General features: G+C 46.3%; 1 protein-coding gene across 1 annotated transcript in view; it reads right to left on the bottom strand.

The window, feature by feature from the left end:
* The window catches only part of exoc4 (exocyst complex component 4), a 617,734-nt gene that overhangs the window by 179,586 nt on the left and 417,558 nt on the right, over positions 1-20,590 (bottom strand). Inside the window, exon 10 of the mRNA XM_070897190.1 lies at positions 5,791-6,010. Within this exon, the coding sequence (XP_070753291.1) occupies positions 5,791-6,010 (220 nt within the window). The remainder of the gene's footprint in view (positions 1-5,790; positions 6,011-20,590) is intronic.

The raw sequence follows: 20,590 nt of genomic DNA, 5'->3' as shown, positions 1-20,590 counted from the left end.
TTCTTCCAACCCCATCCTCTATATATACACACACACACACACATACACACACGATTTCTCGGAAAGCTCTGTGCGTGTGTGACAAGTGACATCATTGGAGTGGATGAAATCCAGAAGTCACGAGACTGTCACTATTCACTTCATATCCAATAAACCTGTTAACAATCCGTGACCCACTCACAATGCTCCATCGAGGGAGGGGGGTGGGGGTCAGGAACTTGGGCTGGAAGGGGCATGAAGTTGGGCTGGTGGGTTTCAGGAACTTGGGTTGGGGGTTGGGGAAGGAACTGTGGTGTGGGGAGGGGGGCGGGGGGAGGTCTTAACCTGTGAGAGTGACCTCTCTCCTGTCTGGAGTCGGCAGTCAGAATGGCTTGAATTATACTTTGCAAAGTTACTGATTAGGTAAGCAGGGCGGTTCTAATTACACATTCCAGGGAAACTGCTGAGTGTGTCTTATACTCCAAGGGGACCAATCAGCAATCAGGTCATGTGATCAAAGGGACCCAATCAATGCACTTTTCTGTTGCAAATAAACGTGTCCCTTGTTTAATTCAGATTCTGGGAGACTGAGAAAAGTGTACAAGCATGAATTTCAGTTTTCATAAAAGATTCCACACACCCAAAATATTGACCTGTCCGTTCAGACCCTGCCTGACCAACCGAGTGTTTGTAGCATTTACTTAGTTACAGATTTCTAGCACCAGCAGTACTTTGCAAGCATGACAGTCAAGAAAGAATGGGGTTAATCAGGGACAGTCAGCATGGATTTGTTAAGGGAAGGTCGTGTCTGACTAACTTGATTAAATTTATCGAGGAGATAACCAGGAGGGTCGATGAGGGCAGTGCGTATGATGTAGTGTATATGGATTTTAGCAAAGCTTTCGATGTTCCCACATGGCAGACTGGTCATGAAAGTAAAAGCCCATGGGATCCAGAGCAAAGTGGCAAGTTGGATCCAAAATTGGCTCAGAGGCAGGAAGGAAAGGGTAATGGTTGATGGATGTTTTTGTGACTGGAAGGATGCTTCCAGTGGGGTTCCGCAGGGCTCCGTACGAGGTCTCTTGCTTTTTGTGGTATACATCAATGATCTAGACTTGAATATAGAGGGTATGATTAAGAAGTTTGCAGACAATACAAAAATAGTCTGTGTGGTTGATAATGAAGAAGAAAGCTGCGGACTGCAGGAAGATATCAATCAACTGGTCAGGTGGGCAGAACAGTGGCAAATGGAATTTAATCCAGAGAAGTGTGAGGTAATGCATTTGGAGAGGGCGAACAAGGAAAGGGAATACACATTAAATGGTAGGTCACTAAGAAGTGTCGAGGAACAGAGGGACCTTGGAGTGCATGTCCACAGATCCCTGAAGGTAGCAGGCCAGGTGGATAAGGTGGTTAAGAAGGTATACGGAATGCTTGCCTTTATTAGCCGAGGCATAGAATATAAGAGCAGGTGTGTTATGCTTGAACTGCATAAAACACTGGTTAGGCTACAGCTGGAGTACTGCCTGCAGTTCTGGTCACTGCATTCCAGGAAGGATGTGATTGCACTGCAGAGGGTACAGAGGATATTTACAAGGATATTGCCAGGAGTGGAGAATCTTAACTATGAGGATAGATTGGATATGCTGGATTTGTTTTCCTTGGAACAGAGGTGGCTGAGGGGAGACCTCATTGAGGTGTATAAAATTATGAGGGGCCGAGATATAGTCGATAGAAAGGGCCACAAACAAGGGGCATAAATTTGAAGTAAATGGTAGATGGTTTAGAGGGGATTTGAGGGGAAATTTCTTCACGCAGAGGATTGTGGGGGGTCAGGAACTCACTGCCTGAAAGGGTGGTAGAGGTAGAAACCCTCACCACATTTAAAAAGTACTTGGATGTGCACTTGAAGTGCCGTAACCTGCTGGGTTACGGACCTAGAGCTGGAAAGTGGGATTAAGCTGGATAGCCTCTTGTTAGCCGGCTCGGACACGATAGGCCGAAATGACCTTCTTCCGTGCTGTAAACTTCGATGATTCTATGATTAGGTTCAGTGGTATTTTCCCTAAAGCAGGCTCATGTCTTTCTAGCAGCTGACAAGCTTTTGGTGTTGCTGCCAGCTGTGTGTCAGGAGCTGGTGGCACCAGCACAGCATGAAGCCAATATAAAGGCAACTTTAATGCGAGTCGGCTGTCAAGATATGAGAAACAGTTAGAAATGCAGAGAGCCAGCACTTGAGCATCCATCTCCCATGTCCTGAACTAAAGTACAAAATATAAAGCGCCTTTGTCACAGAACAGGAGTATTTTAATTTGTCATAACAAAGCATATACATACAGAAATGTTATCCCTTCAAAGCAGAACATAAAATTACATTACCAAATTGACCCAACCAGCTTGTACCATGTTTATCCTCCACACAAGGATGCACTGATCTATTCTTAAATGTCGACATGTTCTCTGTTTCCATAGCTTCAAAATCCTTTGTGCAAAATTGTTTCTCCTGCTCTTTGTCCTAAATTACAAAGTATTTACAGCATAGAAACAGACCATTCAGCCCAACAGGTCCATACTGGTGTTTAAGCGCCACACAAGCCTCCTCCCACCCATCTTCAGCTAATCCTATCAACATATCCTTCTATACGCTTCTCCCTCATGTGCTTATTATCCTTGAATGCATCCATGCTATTCGCCTCAACTGCTCCCTGTGGTAGCGAGTTCCACATTCTAACTACTCTGGGTAAAGAAGTTTCTCGTGAATTCCCTTTTGGATTTATCAGCGACTATCTTATATTTATGGCCCCTATTTCTTATCTCGCCCACAGGAGGAAATCTCATATTTAATATGTTTATGTCCCCGAATTGTAGGTAAAGCCTGTTTATAGCTCATATAAAGCAGCCTATATATAGTAAATAAGAGTATTTAAAAGTGCAGATTAAATCAAACCGGTTCCAAGTGTGGTGCACTGGCAGTGTGCTTCTCATTACTTAAGTATCGGGCAGTCTGCCTTTCCAACTGATTCCCAATATTCTCTTTACACATCACATCCAGAAGCATCCATTTCTGCATCTCTGTGTTCGTTATGGTTCAGTTCTAAATAACATCCCCAGTACCCACAAAAACAACCTACTTGGGCTCCTCCAATGATTCACTTGCTAAGACAATGAGCCACTGAGCCATACCGACCAGGAAGGTACCAGATTTGATGTTCCGTGAGTTAGCTAATCTTCGCCAGGATAGCAGTGGGAGTGATACAAATGGTCTGAGCCACTGCCTAGACTGGAACATGTTACTTCTCAGTGAAGCCCTCTCATCCTGTCTGACGCCCTTATACAGCACTTCCCCGAACTGTCCAGAGATACGCATTTGCACAGAGCATTTATGGGGCTGGTCTAGTTGAGTTTCTGGTTAATGGTAACCCCCAAGATATTAGTGGTGGGGGACTCCGCAATGGTGAAGAAAATCACAGCCACTCGAGCAGGTCAAAAGCTGTTTATTCTGCGATGAGCGGCTCACCTGCTGACTTCCCAAGGCAGGTGTGCAACGGCATACTCTCCACTTGCCTTGTTGGGTGCAGCTCCAACAAAACAAAAGAAGCTCAACACTATCCAGCAGTCCATTTGATTGGCACTAGCATAAACATTCCCTCCCTCCGCCATCAGTTTACTGTGCCTGTACTGCATACTATCTGCAGGATACATTGTAGCATGCCACCAAGGCTTCTTCGGCAACACCTCCCAAACTAACAAGCTTCATCACCTAGAAGGACAAAGGCAGCAGGGTGCATGGGAACACCATCACCTCCAAGTTGCACAACATCCTGACTCGGACATATATCGCTGTTGGACATGCATCACTGTTTCTTCATCATTGCTGGGTGAAAGTCCTGGAACTCCCTACCTAAAAGCTTTGTGGCAGTACCTTCACCACACAGCAATTCAAGAAAAATGGCCACCACCACCTTCTCAAAGTCAACCATGGATGAGCAATAAATGTCAGACTTGCCAGCGATGCCCACATTCTGTGAATAAATATATACAACAAAAGATTCTGACCTAATTTTAACACCATGCATCCAACAAACCATTTTGAGCCTTTAGGTGTAAATAACAGCATTCATTGTTTTACTATGATTGGGGCAGCTGCTGGGGGAAAGAAAATTGATGATGCTTGCACTCAATGTTATCTTTGAGCCAGGATTCTAGAAATACAAGTCTGTACCTCCAGGTTTAATTTCAGTGAGACTTGTGCCCAAAACAGCAAGACCATGCCCCTCCCTCCTGTTTCATCCAGCAGATGCAGGCAGTAACTCTTGCATTACGCACCCACCTCCTCGAAACAAAAGAAAATTGCTGCCCGGGAGCTTCCTCACTGACATCCAACAACAACTTATACTTATATAGCGCCTTTAACATAGTTAAACGTCCCAAGGCGCTTCACAGGAGGATAATTAATCAAAAAATTTGACACCAAGCCACACAAGGAGAAATTGGGACAGGTGACCAAAAGCTCATTCAAAGAGGTAGGTTTTAAGGAGCGCCTTGAAGGAGGAAAGAGAGAGAGCGTTCGGCGGGAAATTTCAGAGCGTAGATCATCATCACAGGCAGTCCCTCGGAATCAAGGAAGACTTGCATCTACTCTTAAAATGAGTCCTTAGGTGGCTGAACAGTCTAATACGAGAACCACAATCCCTGTCACAGGAGGGACAAATAGTCGTTGAGGGAAAGGGAGGGTGGGACAGGTTTACCGCACGCTCTTTCCGCTGCCTGCGCTTGGTTTCTGCATGCTCTCGGCGATGAGACTCGAGGTGCTCAGCGCCCTCCCGGATGCACTTCCTCCACTTTGGGCGGTCTTTGACCAGGGACCCCCAGGTGTCAGTGGGGATGTTGCACTTTTTCAGGGAGCTTTGAGAGTGACCCTGTAAAGTTTCCTCTGCCCACCTTTGGCTCATTTGCCATGAAGGAGTTCCGGGTAGAGCGCTTGCTTTGGGAGTCTCGTGTCTGGCATGCGAACGATGTGGCCTGCCCAGCGGAGCTAATCAAGTGTGGTCAGTGCTTCAATGCTGGGGATGTTGGCCTGGTCGAGGACGCTAATGTTGGTGCGTCTGTCCTCTCAGGGGATTTGTTGGATCTTGCGGAGGCATCGTTGGTGGTTTTTCTCCAGCGACTTGAGGTGTCTACTGTACATGGTCCATGCACTTAGCTTAGAGCCTAGGCAACAGAAGGCAAGGCCATCAATGGTTGAGCGATTATAATCAGGGATGCTCAACAGGGCACAATTAGAGGAGCGTAGACATCTCGGGGGGTTGTGGGGCTGGAGGAGATTACAGAGATAGGGAGGAGCGAGCCCATGGAGGGATTTGCGTTGTGAATGCTGAACAGCTCAGTTTGAATATGGCACCCACATTAAGGTACTGGATCTCAAGATGCAGGGTTAAAAGAGCATTACCAGCTGGTATAAGGTGTCACTGAGTTTGTAAATGGAGTTTGCGCTAAGACTTATGGAATACCTGCTGCAGTATGGCTTTGTCAGTACAATGTTCTACTTTTGGCTTTGTATTTATACCTCCAGATGTGACCAGTGAAGCCATGAAGGCATCATGTCACTGTGCATTCCTTTACATAATAATGTGGCAAAGTACCCTTCATTGTGAGGACACTGTTGGTTGAATGTGCAATCAAAGTAAACTTCAAATAAATAGCCTAATCCAAATAAAGTAAAGAACATCAGATTTCCAAGTTTTGTTGTTGTATGCATAGTGTTCTTTTAAAAGCTTTGTGTGCACCTGCCGTGCATTACCATGCTCCTACCTGAAGAAGGGGCCGTTGCACTCCCAACACTTTCATGGCATCAGCGCTAGCCAGAACTTTCAAAGGATCTGCAACCTTGGTGGCGGCCTCAATTTCCTTGTTAACGTCGAGATGAACTTGATTTAGGAAGAAGTTCTTGATGTACATGGTGAGGAACTCTCGCAGTGGGCACTGCTTGCCAGAGCCAGTCCACATGGCAACTTCAATCTCCTGAATGAACCTGAAGGGAAAAAAAAGTCAACTTAGAATTCTCTGAGCTTTCAAATAGAACACTGTGTTAGAGGAACGTATGTTATGTGCTCAGCTTGTCATATGGTAAACATCTACAGCAAAGTTAATCTTTCAGGTGAAAGACCACAGGTGCAGAAAGGTGTTCGGCATATCAATTTGACAGGCTGATTTGTCAATAAGATTCAACCCCTAGAAATCTGAAAAACCCGTTTTCCTTTTAAACTTGTCCCGTAAAGCAGAGCAATATTCACACGTCCTGCAGCCCCCCCCTCCACCTCTCCCCCCGCCCCTACAGAGACACTTTCCTGCTACGTGTGGTCTGACTCATTTTCCAAAGTACAATACAACAGACACAAAGAGCTCTTGGATTGTCACCTTATTTGACCCAGAGGCTGGTAGGAGGGATATTGCATCAGCTTTGTTGAGAGATCAATACCACAACTCCTTAAAAGAGATGGTTTTTCTTTGAAAAAAATTGGTAGCTCTGGAAGAATGGGTTTGCATTTCAGATTGTTGTTGTGTTTTAGTTTCTCCCACATTTTCTTCATCGTTCTTCTTCTGAAGACTTCAATTTCCTCACTGGGACACAATCCTACAATCAGTGGTCACCCCCAGTACTTTGCCCAAGTAGTTGTTCCTCGTGTAAACCAAGGCAGCAAGTGCTTATAGCTATCCGATGGAGGAAAGACACATTCCAGTGGGGAGTCTCTGTACAGGACTCAGAAGCAGGAACTCTGCCTGATTTTGCTTTCACCAATGCAGGGCAGCTGTGGCCAATTATAGCATCCATAATGCTGTCCCAGCCAAGATCAGTTAACTCAGCATGGATCAGGAAATGAACCTGGGTCAGAGACAGAGTCTTTACCTTTCAGCTGCTGGGGATGGGGGGAGGAAACCATTAATAATTCTACTGGCTGGGTGTGGTGTTGTAACGTTGGTAGCATGAAGAGGCCAGACACAAGTTTGATCCACAACTTCAATTAAGTTCCTGGTCTCTGAGAAAACGCTCAAGTGATCCAGGGAGCTTTGGAGGGAGAGTGGTCATCCTTCTGCCATTCGTTTGCTAACCATTGAACTGACTGCAGACCTGGAAACTGGCTGCCTCTGGGGTAATTTCCGGTTTATTGCTGTCTGCAATGATACTGGCTGCAGAAAAAAAATCTGTGACTTATTTCTAACTTAAAAATGATGACAGCTGACAAATGTAATTTCCTGTCCCAAGCTGCAGACCAAGCACACTTATCAGGAGCCAAACTAAAGAACTGAATTGTTGGTCACATATTCAACAGTGTCACAGAAGTTACAAAATCTAAGATAGTTTTTGTTTATTTTGGGTGATGTACGGATCCCCGATGTCCATTCTGTTCGAATATGCCCAGGGTGTACCATTTACAGTGGAATGGATGCCTGCGGTTAGAGACTGACCACATGTTACAATGCCATGATGGTCAGTCTGTCCTGGAGGTAGCATGTAGCTACCTCAGGCTGCAACAACAAGAGTCAGTTTCCTAAACTCTTGCAGGAATCATTTTATTTCTTGTTTTGGGGAAAAGTTGTATACTTATAGTTGAAGTTCAAGAGAACAATCAGTGCTAAAAGGATTGTTTCAAAGCAACATCGTACTGACTGCTTACAAAATGCATCTTGAGCTCCATTTATAGGGCCCAAGTTTCGGCCTCAGTTGCTCCTGATTTTTTGGAGCAACTGGTGTAGAACGGAGTATCTTAGAAATTCAAATTCTTGGCATTTAGTTTGCTCCAGTTCTAGTCAGTTAGAACAGTTTCACTTTGGAACATAATTTTTTTTTCAAAAGGGGGTGTGTCAGGCCACTTACGCATGTTTTCAAAGTTGCGGCAGTGAAAACTTACTCCAAACTAACTTAGAATGGAGTAAGTGAAGATTTTTGTATGCTCGAAAAAACCTTGCCTACACTTTAGAAAATCAGGCGTAGGTTACAAATCAGGCGTAGGGAATGGGGGGGGGGGGTGTTTAAAGGTAAGTTTACAAACATTAAACACTTCAGTTTTACAAATAAAGAGCCATCATCAATAATAAATTATAAAAACATCAATAAATCAACCAATAAATCAATCAAAAAAAATTAATAAGAAATAATAAAAAAAATATCAATAAATAAAACATTTTCTACTTACCGACTGCAGCACCGGGAGCCCTCCAACAGCGTGCTGGGATGCCCCCCCCCCCCCGCAGTGTGTCTCTATCTCTCTGTGTCTCTCATTCTCTGTCTGTCAGTGTCTGTGTTTCTGACAGCGAGGGGAGGGGGAGGGGGAGGGAGGGAGAGGGGGGAGGGAAGGGGGAGAAAGGGGGGGGGAGAGAAGGGGGGAAGAAGGCGGGGAGAAGCGGGGGGAGAGAAGGGGAAGGAGGGGGGGGAAAGGAGAAGGGGAGGGGAGGTGGAAGGAGAAGGGGAGGGGAGGGGGAAGGGGGAGGGGAGGGGGAAGGAGAAGGGGGGGGGAGGAAGGAGAAGCGGGGGGGGAAAGGAGAAGCGGGGGGGGAAAGGAGAAGCGGGGGGGGAAAGGAGAAGCGGGGGGGGAAAGGAGAAGCGGGGGGGGAAAGGAGAAGCGGGGGGGGGAAAGGAGAAGCGGGGGGGGGAAAGGAGAAGCGGGGGGGGAAAGGAGAAGCGGGGGGGGAAAGGAGAAGCGGGGGGGGAAAGGAGAAGCGGGGGGGGAAAGGAGAAGCGGGGGGGGGAAAGGAGAAGCGGGGGGGGAAAGGAGAAGCAGGGGGGGAAAGGAGAAGCAGGGGGGGAAAGGAGAAGCGGGGGGGGAAAGGAGAAGCGGGGGGGGAAAGGAGAAGCGGGGGGGGGAAAGGAGAAGCGGGGGGGGGAAAGGAGAAGCGGGGGGGGGAAAGGAGAAGCGGGGGGGGGAAAGGAGAAGCGGGGGGGGGAAAGGAGAAGCGGGGGGGGAAAGGAGAAGCAGGGGGGGAAAGGAGAAGCGGGGGGGGGAAAGGAGAAGCGGGGGGGAAAGGAGAAGCAGGGGGGGAAAGGAGAAGCAGGGGGGGAAAGGAGAAGCGGGGGGGAAAGGAGAAGCGGGGGGGGGGGAAAGGAGAAGCGGGGGGGGGGAAGGAGAAGCAGGGGGGTAAAGGAGAAGCAGGGGGGAGGGGAAAGGAGAAGCGGGGGGGGGAAAGGAGAAGGGGGGCGGGGGGAGGCTGAACGGGCTGGGCCCGGCCGGGCCCAAAACTTCGGGCAGGGCCCGTCCCCAGCACCAGATTTACAGGTAGGTGGCATTGGGTCGGGTCGGGGTCGGGAGCGCGGGCTGGGTCGGGGGGGTGGTGGGAGGGAAGTCGGTTCGGGGTGGGGCGGGTCAGGGCGGTGGGGAGGGAGAGGGAGGTCAGGTGGGGGGGCGGGGGGGGGGGCGAGCGCGGGTCGGGTCTAGTCTGGGGGGGTCGGGTCTGGTCCGGGGGCGCGGGGGTGGGGAAGTGGGAGTCGAGTCGGGTCGGGAGGAAGCAGGAGCTGGGCGTGGGAGGCAGCCTTATGCACGCAGCCCCAGTGAGGCCATTCGGCCAGGGCTAGGGGCTGCATGCTTCGGGCCCCTCCCACACAGTTTTGGGCGCCTGGAGCTACTGCACATGCGCGCCCACTGTAGCGTGCATGATGCAGAGGTCCCGGCACGGTTTTCAGCGCAGGGACCTCTCTCCGCCCCCTACAGCTTGTGCTGTGCTGCGCCCGACTCAAGAGGACCAGCAGGGAGCCGGAGAATCTAAGTTTTTTTTAGGCGCACTTTGTGGCACCAAAAACGAGCGTCCAGGTCGGGGCTGCGTTGTTCTAGGCGCGGCCCGAAACTTGGGCCCATAGATTGTGCCTTCTCCAAGCGCCCATTGCAAACAGAAGTAGGTATGATGTTGCTTTGAAACAATCCCTTTAGCACCGATTGTTCTCTTGAACTTCAATGATAAATATACAACTCGGAAGCAATTAAGTGTGGCTTCTGTGCAATAACAGCATGTTTTATGCAGCGAAGGCAAGAGACCAGCAGAGGTTTTGGGTCCTGAAGAAGGTGATGTACCCTTGGATGGTGATGCAATGAGTCCCAGCTGGCAAAAGGGACTCAAAGGAAGTGATTCAGTAACTCTTGAGTGGATGACAGCAACTTATTGTGCAGCCCAGGCTGTGGAAGACCAAAGCTGAGGTGATGACACGGTATACAGGACATCTAAAAAGAAAAACCACTGCAAAAGGCAACAGCTGGAGGAGTGGGCAGGGGAAAAAGGGATATGATAAATCTCGTAGCCTCCCTGGCCAGCTTGATTATAACTGGTTTGTGTGGCACGAAGAACAAGGTGAAATTGTTAGCTTCAAAAATTTTTTTTAATGATCTTCAAAAATGTAGAGACGACAATGAGAAGAAAGAGAAAACAGAGTATCCCCAAACACTTGAATTAAAAAGGAAAATTTAAAGCTACCACTGAACTTGGACACGGTTCAATAAAGCTGTTACTATCTGGTCGGTTAATTTAGGGAAGTGGAACTTACAAATAGTTTGCCTAATTGCTAATAGCTCATGTTAACCTCAGCTGTGGCACTCAAGCTGCAGCACGACGATCAATACATGGTGAAGTGGATGCTTGTATATACACTGACAAACATAAAAAGAGGGAAAATGAACATTAATTCTTGCCCCTCAGCCTATCCCCCTACCCCTGGTCTCATTATGATCACCTCTTCTAATTAGGAACTTGAATACTGGAAGTGACTCAGTAACTCTTGACAGAAATACATTCATATAGCACCTTTCACGACCGGCGTACGTCCCAAAGCGCTTTACAGCAAATGAGTAACTTTTGGCGTGTCGTCACTGTTGAAATGTGGGAAATGCAGCAGCCAATTTGCGCTCAGCAAGCTCCCACAAACAGCAATGTGATAATGACCAGATAATCTATTTTTGTTATGTTAATTGAGGGATAAATATTGGCCAGGACACCAGGCTTAACTCCCCTGCTTTTCTTCGAAATAGTGCCATGGGATCTTTTATGTCCACCTGTGAGAGCAGACAGGGCCTCGGTTTAACGTCTCGTTTGAAGATGAACAACTTATTGTGCAGTTGTAGACAAATGTTCATGTTACAAGAATGTTCAAAAATTGACGATCTAAAATAAACAGGTCAACAGCTGTGCTGTACACATGAATCATGATTTTTGCTCGTGTTCGAAGCAATTAACTTATTTTTGGAAATAGAGGTCTTGTTAATGCATCGTCAATTTCAGAAATTTCTCTGCAAGTTGCTGGTGCATACTTCTTTTATTTTTCATTGTTCCCTGATCACATGCCCTCATCATCCGCTGGCTGAAGGGAGAGAACACAATCTGAACGCCTCATTGCCAGCTTTCCAATACTTGATTGAATCCCCAAAACAAGTTAGACATTGTCCATTCGTTTCTCACCCAAACTCAACATTGCAACATCAGTGTCAGGCTGCGAATAATGACATTACCAGCAATTTACCGCCAAAGAGGAAAGTCATTCACAAAAAGAATTAGTCTAATTGAGTCAGAAGGTAATAAGGATATGATAGCGTTGTGGTAATGGCATTGGACTTGGTGATGAGTTAAAATCCCACCGTGACAATTTGTGAAACTGAATTCAATAAATCTGCTCATTTGTGGTCTAGCACCAATGACTGTGGCATCTGATGGAGTGTCGTAAAGACTTGGTTTACTAATGTCTTTTAGGGAGGAAACCTGCACCCCTACCCACTCTAGCCTACCTGTGACTTTAGTCGACATGACATGATTGACTCTTAATGGTCTCTAAAGACACTCAGTAGAAAAAGGTGGCTCATCAATCTGAGGGAAACCAGTGATGGGCAATAAGTGCAGCCAGTATTGATCCAATCCCAAATAAAGAAAAACAACTTGGGTCTCATGGGTTACATAATTTCTGATTTTTAAGTATTTTAATTTATCCCACAACTTCAAAGCCTGTACTGGTTATATCTTTTGGTTAGTGGGGGTTTCCTTTGCACCAGTCACCCTCTTGTACAAAGTGGCCAATCTTGAGTGAGATGAGACAGAGAGCATTGGAAAATTGCCAAATCAAACCACAAGTAATATGGGTACGATAGTGTAATGTAGTGATTATGGCAGGTTCTGATGCTTGGCAGAATTTGATGGACCCATCACAGCCAAACTAATCCTATTCTCACCTGACATCAAAGCGTGCACTTTCCAGCAAGAATCACTGGCTACTGATCAACAGCAGGAGTCCTGGTCGATTTCTCCCCTCCCGAGACAGAGTGCGGAGATCAATTGTAGCACCCCAACTGTTGGTTTGGCTGAGATTAGCAAAATCAACTTAGAATAGGAGTGCAAATGAAGAATTTTATGCATTAAAAATATTTTTAGTATGAACAAAACAGACCTGAGTAAGGATCAGTTAAGATACAATTAAAAAGTGAAATATATTGGCCATCCTTTTCATAACATGAGATTTGGGATTATATGAACAGCTTACAGCAGCTAAGGAGCTAACTAAATCGTTGAGACTCAGCAAAACTGATGGAGCAACTGTATTCATTGGGCTCCTTTACTGGCTGATATAACAAGGCTTAAAATAATGAGATTACAGCAGTAAAGTAACTCGCAAATGTCAGTTTCCAACTTCTGAAACTGTAGGGACTTTGTTATTATATTTAAAAATATATAGTCGGTTTCACATGTCTTTGCCAAAGGCAAAATGATTTAAAAAACTGACTGTCTCCTTATCAACCAAGCCCCAGCCTTTCAATAACAGTCTATCCCCTGAGTGGGCCCAAGCCTTCAATTAGAACTTTATACTTGCTTCAACTTGCTTGGCTAAACTTTCAGTTACAACTTTCAAATTGTTAAGCATTATTTCAATTGATTTAAATGTTCAAATTTGGAGTGGAACTGTAACAATTGCCTTCCACATTTGTTGTGGAATTGTTGAGTTCAATCATACCACTTTCCATGTCCTGCCATGTGCAGAGAGAAAATTCTTTCACACAACTGCTTCCACTGTGGTGGTAACAACACTAGCATCTGCTGGCCTTACAATTAAAACTTGACTCTTTATTCGAACATTTTTTTTTATTCGTTCCTGGGATGTGGGCATTGCTGGCAAAACCAGCATTTATTGCCCATCATTAGCTGCCTTCTTACACTGCTGCAGTCTGCGTGGTGAAGGAACTCCCATAGTGCTGTTCGGGAGGGAATTCCTTTTGACACAGCAACGATGAAGAAACGATTATATATTTCCATGTCAGGATGGTGTGTGACTTGGGGGTGGTGGTGCTCCCATGCACCTACTGCCCTCGTCCTTCTAGGTAGTAGAGGTTGCGGGTTTGGGAGGTGCTGTTGAAGAAGCTTTGGGAATTTTTAAAAAATTTGATGTTACGCCCGTTTACAATTATGGAAAATAAAATTATGAAACAGGTTTCTTACTGTTCATGAGAAACATGTTCCTCCCCTTTTCCCCTCCTGACTTTGATAAACAACAACACCAACACCAACATGAGACCATACCACACTTGTGTACCATACCATCTGCGTGACTGTTGTGGTTTATGCAACTCTGGATTACAACCTCTATCCCCTATATTACCAGGCTATTCGAGAAATATTTTCTCATGAGGGGAAAAATTGGAATTACTTTTCAATTCAATCTGCACTGTGATTTAGATTCAAGCATTGTTGGATTCAAATAATTCTTTCGCTATTACTTAATATAATATACCCAAAGGCTGTCTGGCAAAAAGTTTTTCAAACTGATATGTCAATATAATAAACACAATGCGACACCCAATATGGATGCACACTGTCTCCGAATGAACTGCATTATACCAGGCCACCTTCCCACGACTTGTAATAAGGACACAATGATCAAAGTCAATGAAAATTTGAAGGAATAATGGATGATGGTTTATTAACCTAGGTGTAGCTTTCTTTCACTGCCCCTCTAACATTTGTGCATTTTACAGTGGTCATAATGCTTCAAGTCAGTGTCTCATTTTCAACACAAATGAGTTTCTCTCTGTTTAGAGAGATAAAGTTTCCAATTGTTCTGCTACTAGTACGTTATGCTGATAACAGTGACAATAATTCACATCTTGCTTCTTGCAATACCAGGCCCATTCACTTTGGAGAAGGCATTTTTGCTGCTTCCTCTAATGTTGTCAGAGCAGAGAAACATTAACTAACAAGGAAGACTATTCAAATCAATGAAGTGGTCAAAGAACTGAACAAGCGTGCAAGCAAACTCAATAAAACCACTATCATAGAATCATAGAAATAGAATCATAGAAATTTACAGCACGGAAGGCGGCCATTTCGGCCCATCGTGTCCACGCCGGCCGACCAAGAGCTATTCAGCCTAATCCCACTTCCCAGCTCTTAGTCCGTAGCCTTGTAGGTTACGGCACTTTAAGTGCACATCCAAGTACTTTTTAAATGTGGTGAGGCTTTCTTCCTCGACCACCCTTTCAGGCAGTGAGTTCCAGACCCCCACCACCCTCTGGGTGAAGACATTTCTCCCCTCATATCTCCTCTAAATCTCCCCCCAATTACTTTAAATCTATGCCCCCTGGTTGTTAACCCCTCTGCCAAGGGAAACAGGTCCTTCCTATCCACTTTATCCAGGCCCCTTATAATTTTATACACCTCAATCATGTTTCCCCTTAGCCTCCTCTGTTTCAAAGAAAACAGACCCAGCATCTCCAATCTTTCCTTATAGCCAAAATTCTCCAGTCCAGGCAACATTCTTGGAAATCTCCTCTGCACCCTGTCCAGTGCAATCACATCTTTCCTGTAATGTGGTGACCAGAACTGCACACAGTACTTCAGCTGCGGCCTAACCAGTGTTTTATACAGTTCAAGCATAACCTCCTTGCTCTTGTATTCCACGCCTCGACTAATAAAGGCAAGTATTCCATATGTCTTCTTAACCACCTTATCTACCTGGCCTGCTACCTTCAGGGATCTGTAGACCTGCACTCCTATGAGTATAGGTTGGGCCTATACTCATTGGAGTTCAGAAGAATGAGAGGTGCTCTTATCGAAATATAGAAGATAATGAGGGGGCTCGACAAGGTGGATGCAGAGAGGATATTTCCACTCATAGGGGAAACTAAAACTAGGGGACCTAGTCTCAGAATAAGGGGCGGAGATGAGGAGGAATTTCTTCTCTCAAAGGGTTGTAAATCTGTGGAATTCTCTGCCCCAGAGAGCTGTGGAGGCTGGGTCATTGAATATATTTAAGACAGAGACAGACAGATTTTTGAGTGATCAGGGAATAAAGGGTTATGGGAAACAGGCAGGGAAGTGGAGCTGAGTCCATGATCAGATCAGCCATGATCTTATTAAATGCCGGAGCAGACTCGAGGGGCCAAATGGTCTACTCCTGCTCCTATTTCTTATGTTTTTATGTTCAAGGTCCCTTTGTTCCTCTACACTTTTCAGCGATGTACCATTTAACGTATATTCCCTTTCCTTGCCGATCAGATTCTTTGAACCACTGCAGTTCTGACGAAAGGTCATCAATCGGAAACGTTAACTGTTCCTCTCTCCACAGATACTGCCCGACATGCTGAGTATTTCCAGCATTTGTGTTTTTATTTCAGATTGTCAGCATCTGCAGTATTTTGCTTTTGTTGAAACTGTGGGTTATGTGCTTCCAATGAGCAGTGCTGAAACGTCACCGTGATATAAGGGGAAAAGGCAGCATAGTGGTCATGTTACTGGACTAGTAATCCAAAGGTCTGGACTTAATAATCTGGAGATGCGAGTTCAAATCCCATCAAAGCAGCTGGGGAATTTAAAATCAGTTTATTAAATAAATCTAAAAAGCTACTATCAGTAATGATGACCAAGAAAATAGCGGATTGTTGTCAAAACCCATTTGGTTCACTAATGCCCACTGGGGAAGGAAATCTGCCGTCCTTACCCGGTATGGCCTATAAGTGACTCCAGATCCACAGCAATGTGGTTGACTCTTAACTGCCTTCTGAAATGGCCTGGCTCAGTTGTACCAAACCACGACAAAGAAGTACAACAACAAGGCTAGCAAGGGAATACACAATAAATGGTAGAACACTGCTGAGAAGTGTAGAGGAAGAGAGGGACATTGGAGTGCATATCCACAGATCCCTGAAGGTACCAGGACAGGTCGATAAGGCGGTTAAGATGACATTTGGGATACTTGCCTTTATTAGCCAAGGCATGGAATACAAGAACAGGGAGAGTTATGCTTGAATTGTATAAAACACCAGTTAGGCCACAGTTAGAGTACTGTGTGCAGTTCTGGTCACCACATTACAGGAAAGAAGTGATTGCACTAGAGAGGGTGCAGAGGAGATTTACGAGGATGTTGCCTTGACTGGAGAATCTTAGCTATGAGGAAAGATTGGATAGGCTGGGTTTGTTTTCCTTGGAACAGAGGAGACTGATGGGAGACCTAATTGAGGTGTATAAAATTATGAGGGGCCTAGATAGAGTGGATAGGAAGGACTTATTTCCCTTAGCAGAGGGGTTAATAACCAAGACGCATAGATGTAAAGTAACTGATAGGAGGTTTAGGATGAATTTGAGAGGACATATTTTCACCCAGAGGGTGGTGGCGAGGGAAAAACCCTCATAGCATTTAAAAAGTACTTGGATATACACTTGAATTGCCTTAATCTACAGGGCTACGGATTAAGTGCTGGAAAGTGGGATTAGGCTGGACAGCTCTTTGTTGGCTGGCATAGACACAATGGGCCAAATGGTCTCCTTCTGTGCTGTAAATTTTGATGGTTCGATGATGCTGCTCAGCAATTAAGTAGCATAGAGGAGTTGATGCACATTTTTGAGATGAATTTGGTGTTCAGAGTAAGGGACAACTGGAAACAGACCATTTTTCCTTTGTTTTTTGCACTCGAGTGATTAAGTCCTGGGTGATGGGATAAAAATCTAATTTCCCTCTGCCAGTTACATCTAGAATCATCAGACCAAGTGGGAGCAAGGTCACAGCACAAGTACTGCTAAATTGTCAATCTCACTCACACTCCAACAGGGTTGGCTGGCGTGGGAAAGAAAAATACTGCACTGATACACGAAGGCACACACATCGACCTAGAAATCCTGGTCTTACCCAATCCATATGGACCCAGGAAGGCATTGCAAAACCCAGTTTTCAGCGCACAATGCGCATGCGCTGAAAACCGGCTTTTCTGATCCGTCAAGCTCTGGCTTGACAGATCCTCCGTATCTCCACAGCCAGGACATTCGCATGGGAAAGATTGCGGGATTTACCCACCTCTTGCCCAGCGAATGTCCCTGAAAACTCTTGCGCCTGATAAAAGCATGTGCGTAGCCTACTTTTACAGGCGCAAGAGTTTTAAAACATATAAAAACATAGTAAAATAACATTTTAAAACCACACTTTAATGTTAAAAACCCTGCCCATGAAGGTAAGTTTATTTTAAACCAGAATTTAAAAACTTTTTTTAAAAATTGGAAAAATATATATTTTGTTCTGACATTTATTAACTTTAATTTAAATTAATCTTAAATATGTGGTGTATTTTTTCTATTTTTTTAAATTTGTGTTTGGATGTTTGGGGGGAGGGGGGTTTCTCAATCATAATAATGGGAACTCCTACGTACGGAGTTCCCATTTTTATCAATGAGAAAATACTGTACCTGGATTGGCTGCCCAGTGCCATGTGACTCCAGCTCCAGCATACGGACGTCCCGACGTGCACGCGCTGCGATGCACAGGGAGAGGAGGCCTCAGGACCGGGATCACTGGTGGGCGCAGCAGGATAAGGTAGGTGGCCATCTTTTTTTTTACCTTTTTCTGTCGAGCGCCCACGGAAATCAGCCGACCAGGATTTGTAGGCCATTCACTTTGTTGGGGGAAAGTTGAAAATCGTTACTCTGCCGCTAACCTGTCCGAAACCTGACTTGATTGGCTGATGTTGGCACCTGCTGACAAAAGTAGAACGTGTTTCATTCCCCAGCACCGACATCAATCAATCACCCCACTTTAAAACTACGTGACCGACAACATAATTTTTCAAAATATCACCACAGGTCGGTAGTTTCACATAATGCTTGGCGAGAAAGAAACAACTGGGTCAGCCGTGTGCAGCAGAGGTTACCTCACCTCTGCAGCACAGTCAGTCAGTCAAAGGGGAAGATCAACACAACAGAAATGGAGGAAAGAGAAGTACAAATAACATGTCGTTTCACGTACATGACAATTAAACAATTTGAGTAAATGGTTCTACATATTTAGGGCCCAAGTTTCCACATGATTTGCGCCTGATTTTTAGGAGCAACTGGTGGAGAACGGACTATCTTAGAAATCGCAATTCTCCACATTTTTTTTTCTGCAGTTCTCGTCAGGTAGAACAGTTCTACTTTGGAACAGAATTTTTTCTTCAAAAAGGGGCGTGTCCGGCCACTGACGCCTGATTTCAAAGTTTCCACAGTGAAAACTTACTCCAAACTAACTTAGAATGGAGCAAGTGAAGATTTTTGTAGAACTGAAAAAACCTGTTCTACACATTAAAAAATCAGGCGCAGGTTACAAATTAGGCGTCCAGAACGAGGTGGGGGACGGAGGGGGGGGGGACGGAAGGGAAGTCATTAAATTCTACAATAAATCCTTAGTTATACTTAGAAAATATTATACAAATAAATCCAACCTGAATAAACATTTAAAACAAAGAAAAGATTAAATAAACCATGTTCCTACCCATGTGAAAGTTCTTCAGGCAGGCCTTTAGGATGCGGTTTGTCGTCGGGACCGAAGGCTGAACGGGCCGGGCCCGAGATTTCGGGCAGGGCCCGTCCCCAGCACCAGAAGTAGGTGGCGTTGGGTCAGGTCGGGGAGAGAGGTTCGGTTCGGGTCGGCGGGGGAGGGAGGGAGAGAGGGAGGGAGGGAGGGAGAGAGGGAGGGAAGGTCGGGGAGGGAGGTCAGGTTGGGGAGAGGGAGGTCAGGTCGGATCCAGTCCGGGGGCGAGAGTAGAGTCAGGTCGAGTCGGGTTCGGTCCGGTCAAGGGGGGGGGTGGGGGGGGGGCGGAAGCAGGAGCGGCGGGGGAAGCAGGAGCGGCAGCGACAGGCGGGTCGAGTCGGGTCGAGTCGGGGGGGGGGGGGGGGGGGGGGAGCAGAAGCGGCAGCTCGTCTTCTCTGAGGAGCAGTTCCTTCAGCTGCTCAGGGTGGGGATGCACTGGAGGACGGGCAGGGTGCTTGATCTCGGAGCTGGAGGCGTAGAGGTTACTAAAACCATCAGCCCCCATTTTGACGAGGTCCATGTGACTGAAGTGTCTCCCACCATGAAGTGTCAACTTAAAAAGTAACAGTAGAGTTCTAGGTCGGGTCGGGTCGGGTCCAGGGGGGGGGGGAAGCAGGAGCGGGAGTCGGCAGGAAGCAGGAGCTGGCCGTGGGAGGAGCCTTATTCACGCAGCCCCAGTGAGGCCATTCGGCCAGGGCCAGAGGACCTGCAGGGAGGTGACCAAACAGTTTCGGGCGCCTGGAGCTACTGCACTTGCGTGCCCACTGTCGCGCGCATGTGCAGAGCTCCCGGCACTGTTTTCGGCGCAGGGTCCTAGCTCCGCCCCCTACAGCGCCGCGCCGAGGGCCAGAGGACCTGCAGGGAGATGGAGAATACGGAGGGTTTTTTTAGGCGCACTTCGTGGCGTGAAAAACGGGCGCCCAGCTCGGAGAGGCGCCCGTTTTTTATCGTGTGGAAACTTGGGCCCTTAAGGAGGGCTTTGTAACTATATTTATTCCACAAAGTATATACACAGCATTCCTCATCAAATCACTCCCTTCAGTACATTACCAAACTAAAATTAAACTGTAGCTGGTGATATTGCACATTGTACTAATGTATGGCAACAAAGGGAGCGATATATTGTACATATTTGAGCTACTAGTCCTCTGACTCAAAGCATTACCTTAAGTTTAAAAAGCAAAATACTGCGGATGCTGGAATCCAAAATAAAAACAGAAAATGCTGGAAATCTCAGCGGGTCAGGCAGCATCTGTGGAGAGAGAAACAGAGTTAACGTTTCGGGTCAATGACGAAGGGCCAAAGGGTCATCGACCTGAAAGGTTAACTCTGTTTCTCTCTCCACAGATGCTGCTTGACCCGCTGAGATTTCCAGCATTTTCTGTTTTTATTACGTTAAGTTTAAAGTTGAGACTCATTGGCAGCCTCTTACTATTGTTTAATGTACCAATTTACTGTAAATGATGAATAAAGGGCCAATTATAGGATACCGCATACATCCCCATGATCTACGAAGGTCAGCACTGACCTGAGCAGGATAGATGGATGTGAACATGCATGGAGAAACACGGGCCCAAAGTTGCCACACGATAAAAAACGGGTGCCCCTCCGAGCTGGGCGCCCGTTTTTCGCGACGAAAACGGCGCCGGAAAAAAAATGCGCGATTCTGGAGCGCCCTGCAGCTCCATGTCTGCTTGGCGTGGCGCCCAGGGGGGCGGAGCCGACCACTCGCGCTGATTTTGTAAGTGGGAGGGGGCGGGTACCATTTAAATTAGTTTTTTTCCTGCCGGCAACCCTGCGCGTGCGCGTTGGAGCGTTCGCGCA

The sequence above is a fragment of the Pristiophorus japonicus genome, chromosome 13 (genome assembly GCF_044704955.1).
Source record: "Pristiophorus japonicus isolate sPriJap1 chromosome 13, sPriJap1.hap1, whole genome shotgun sequence".
Classification (NCBI taxonomy): Eukaryota; Metazoa; Chordata; class Chondrichthyes; family Pristiophoridae; genus Pristiophorus; species Pristiophorus japonicus.
Note: the sequence above shows the minus strand (reverse complement) of the source record. Positions and strands in the feature narration are given on the sequence as shown.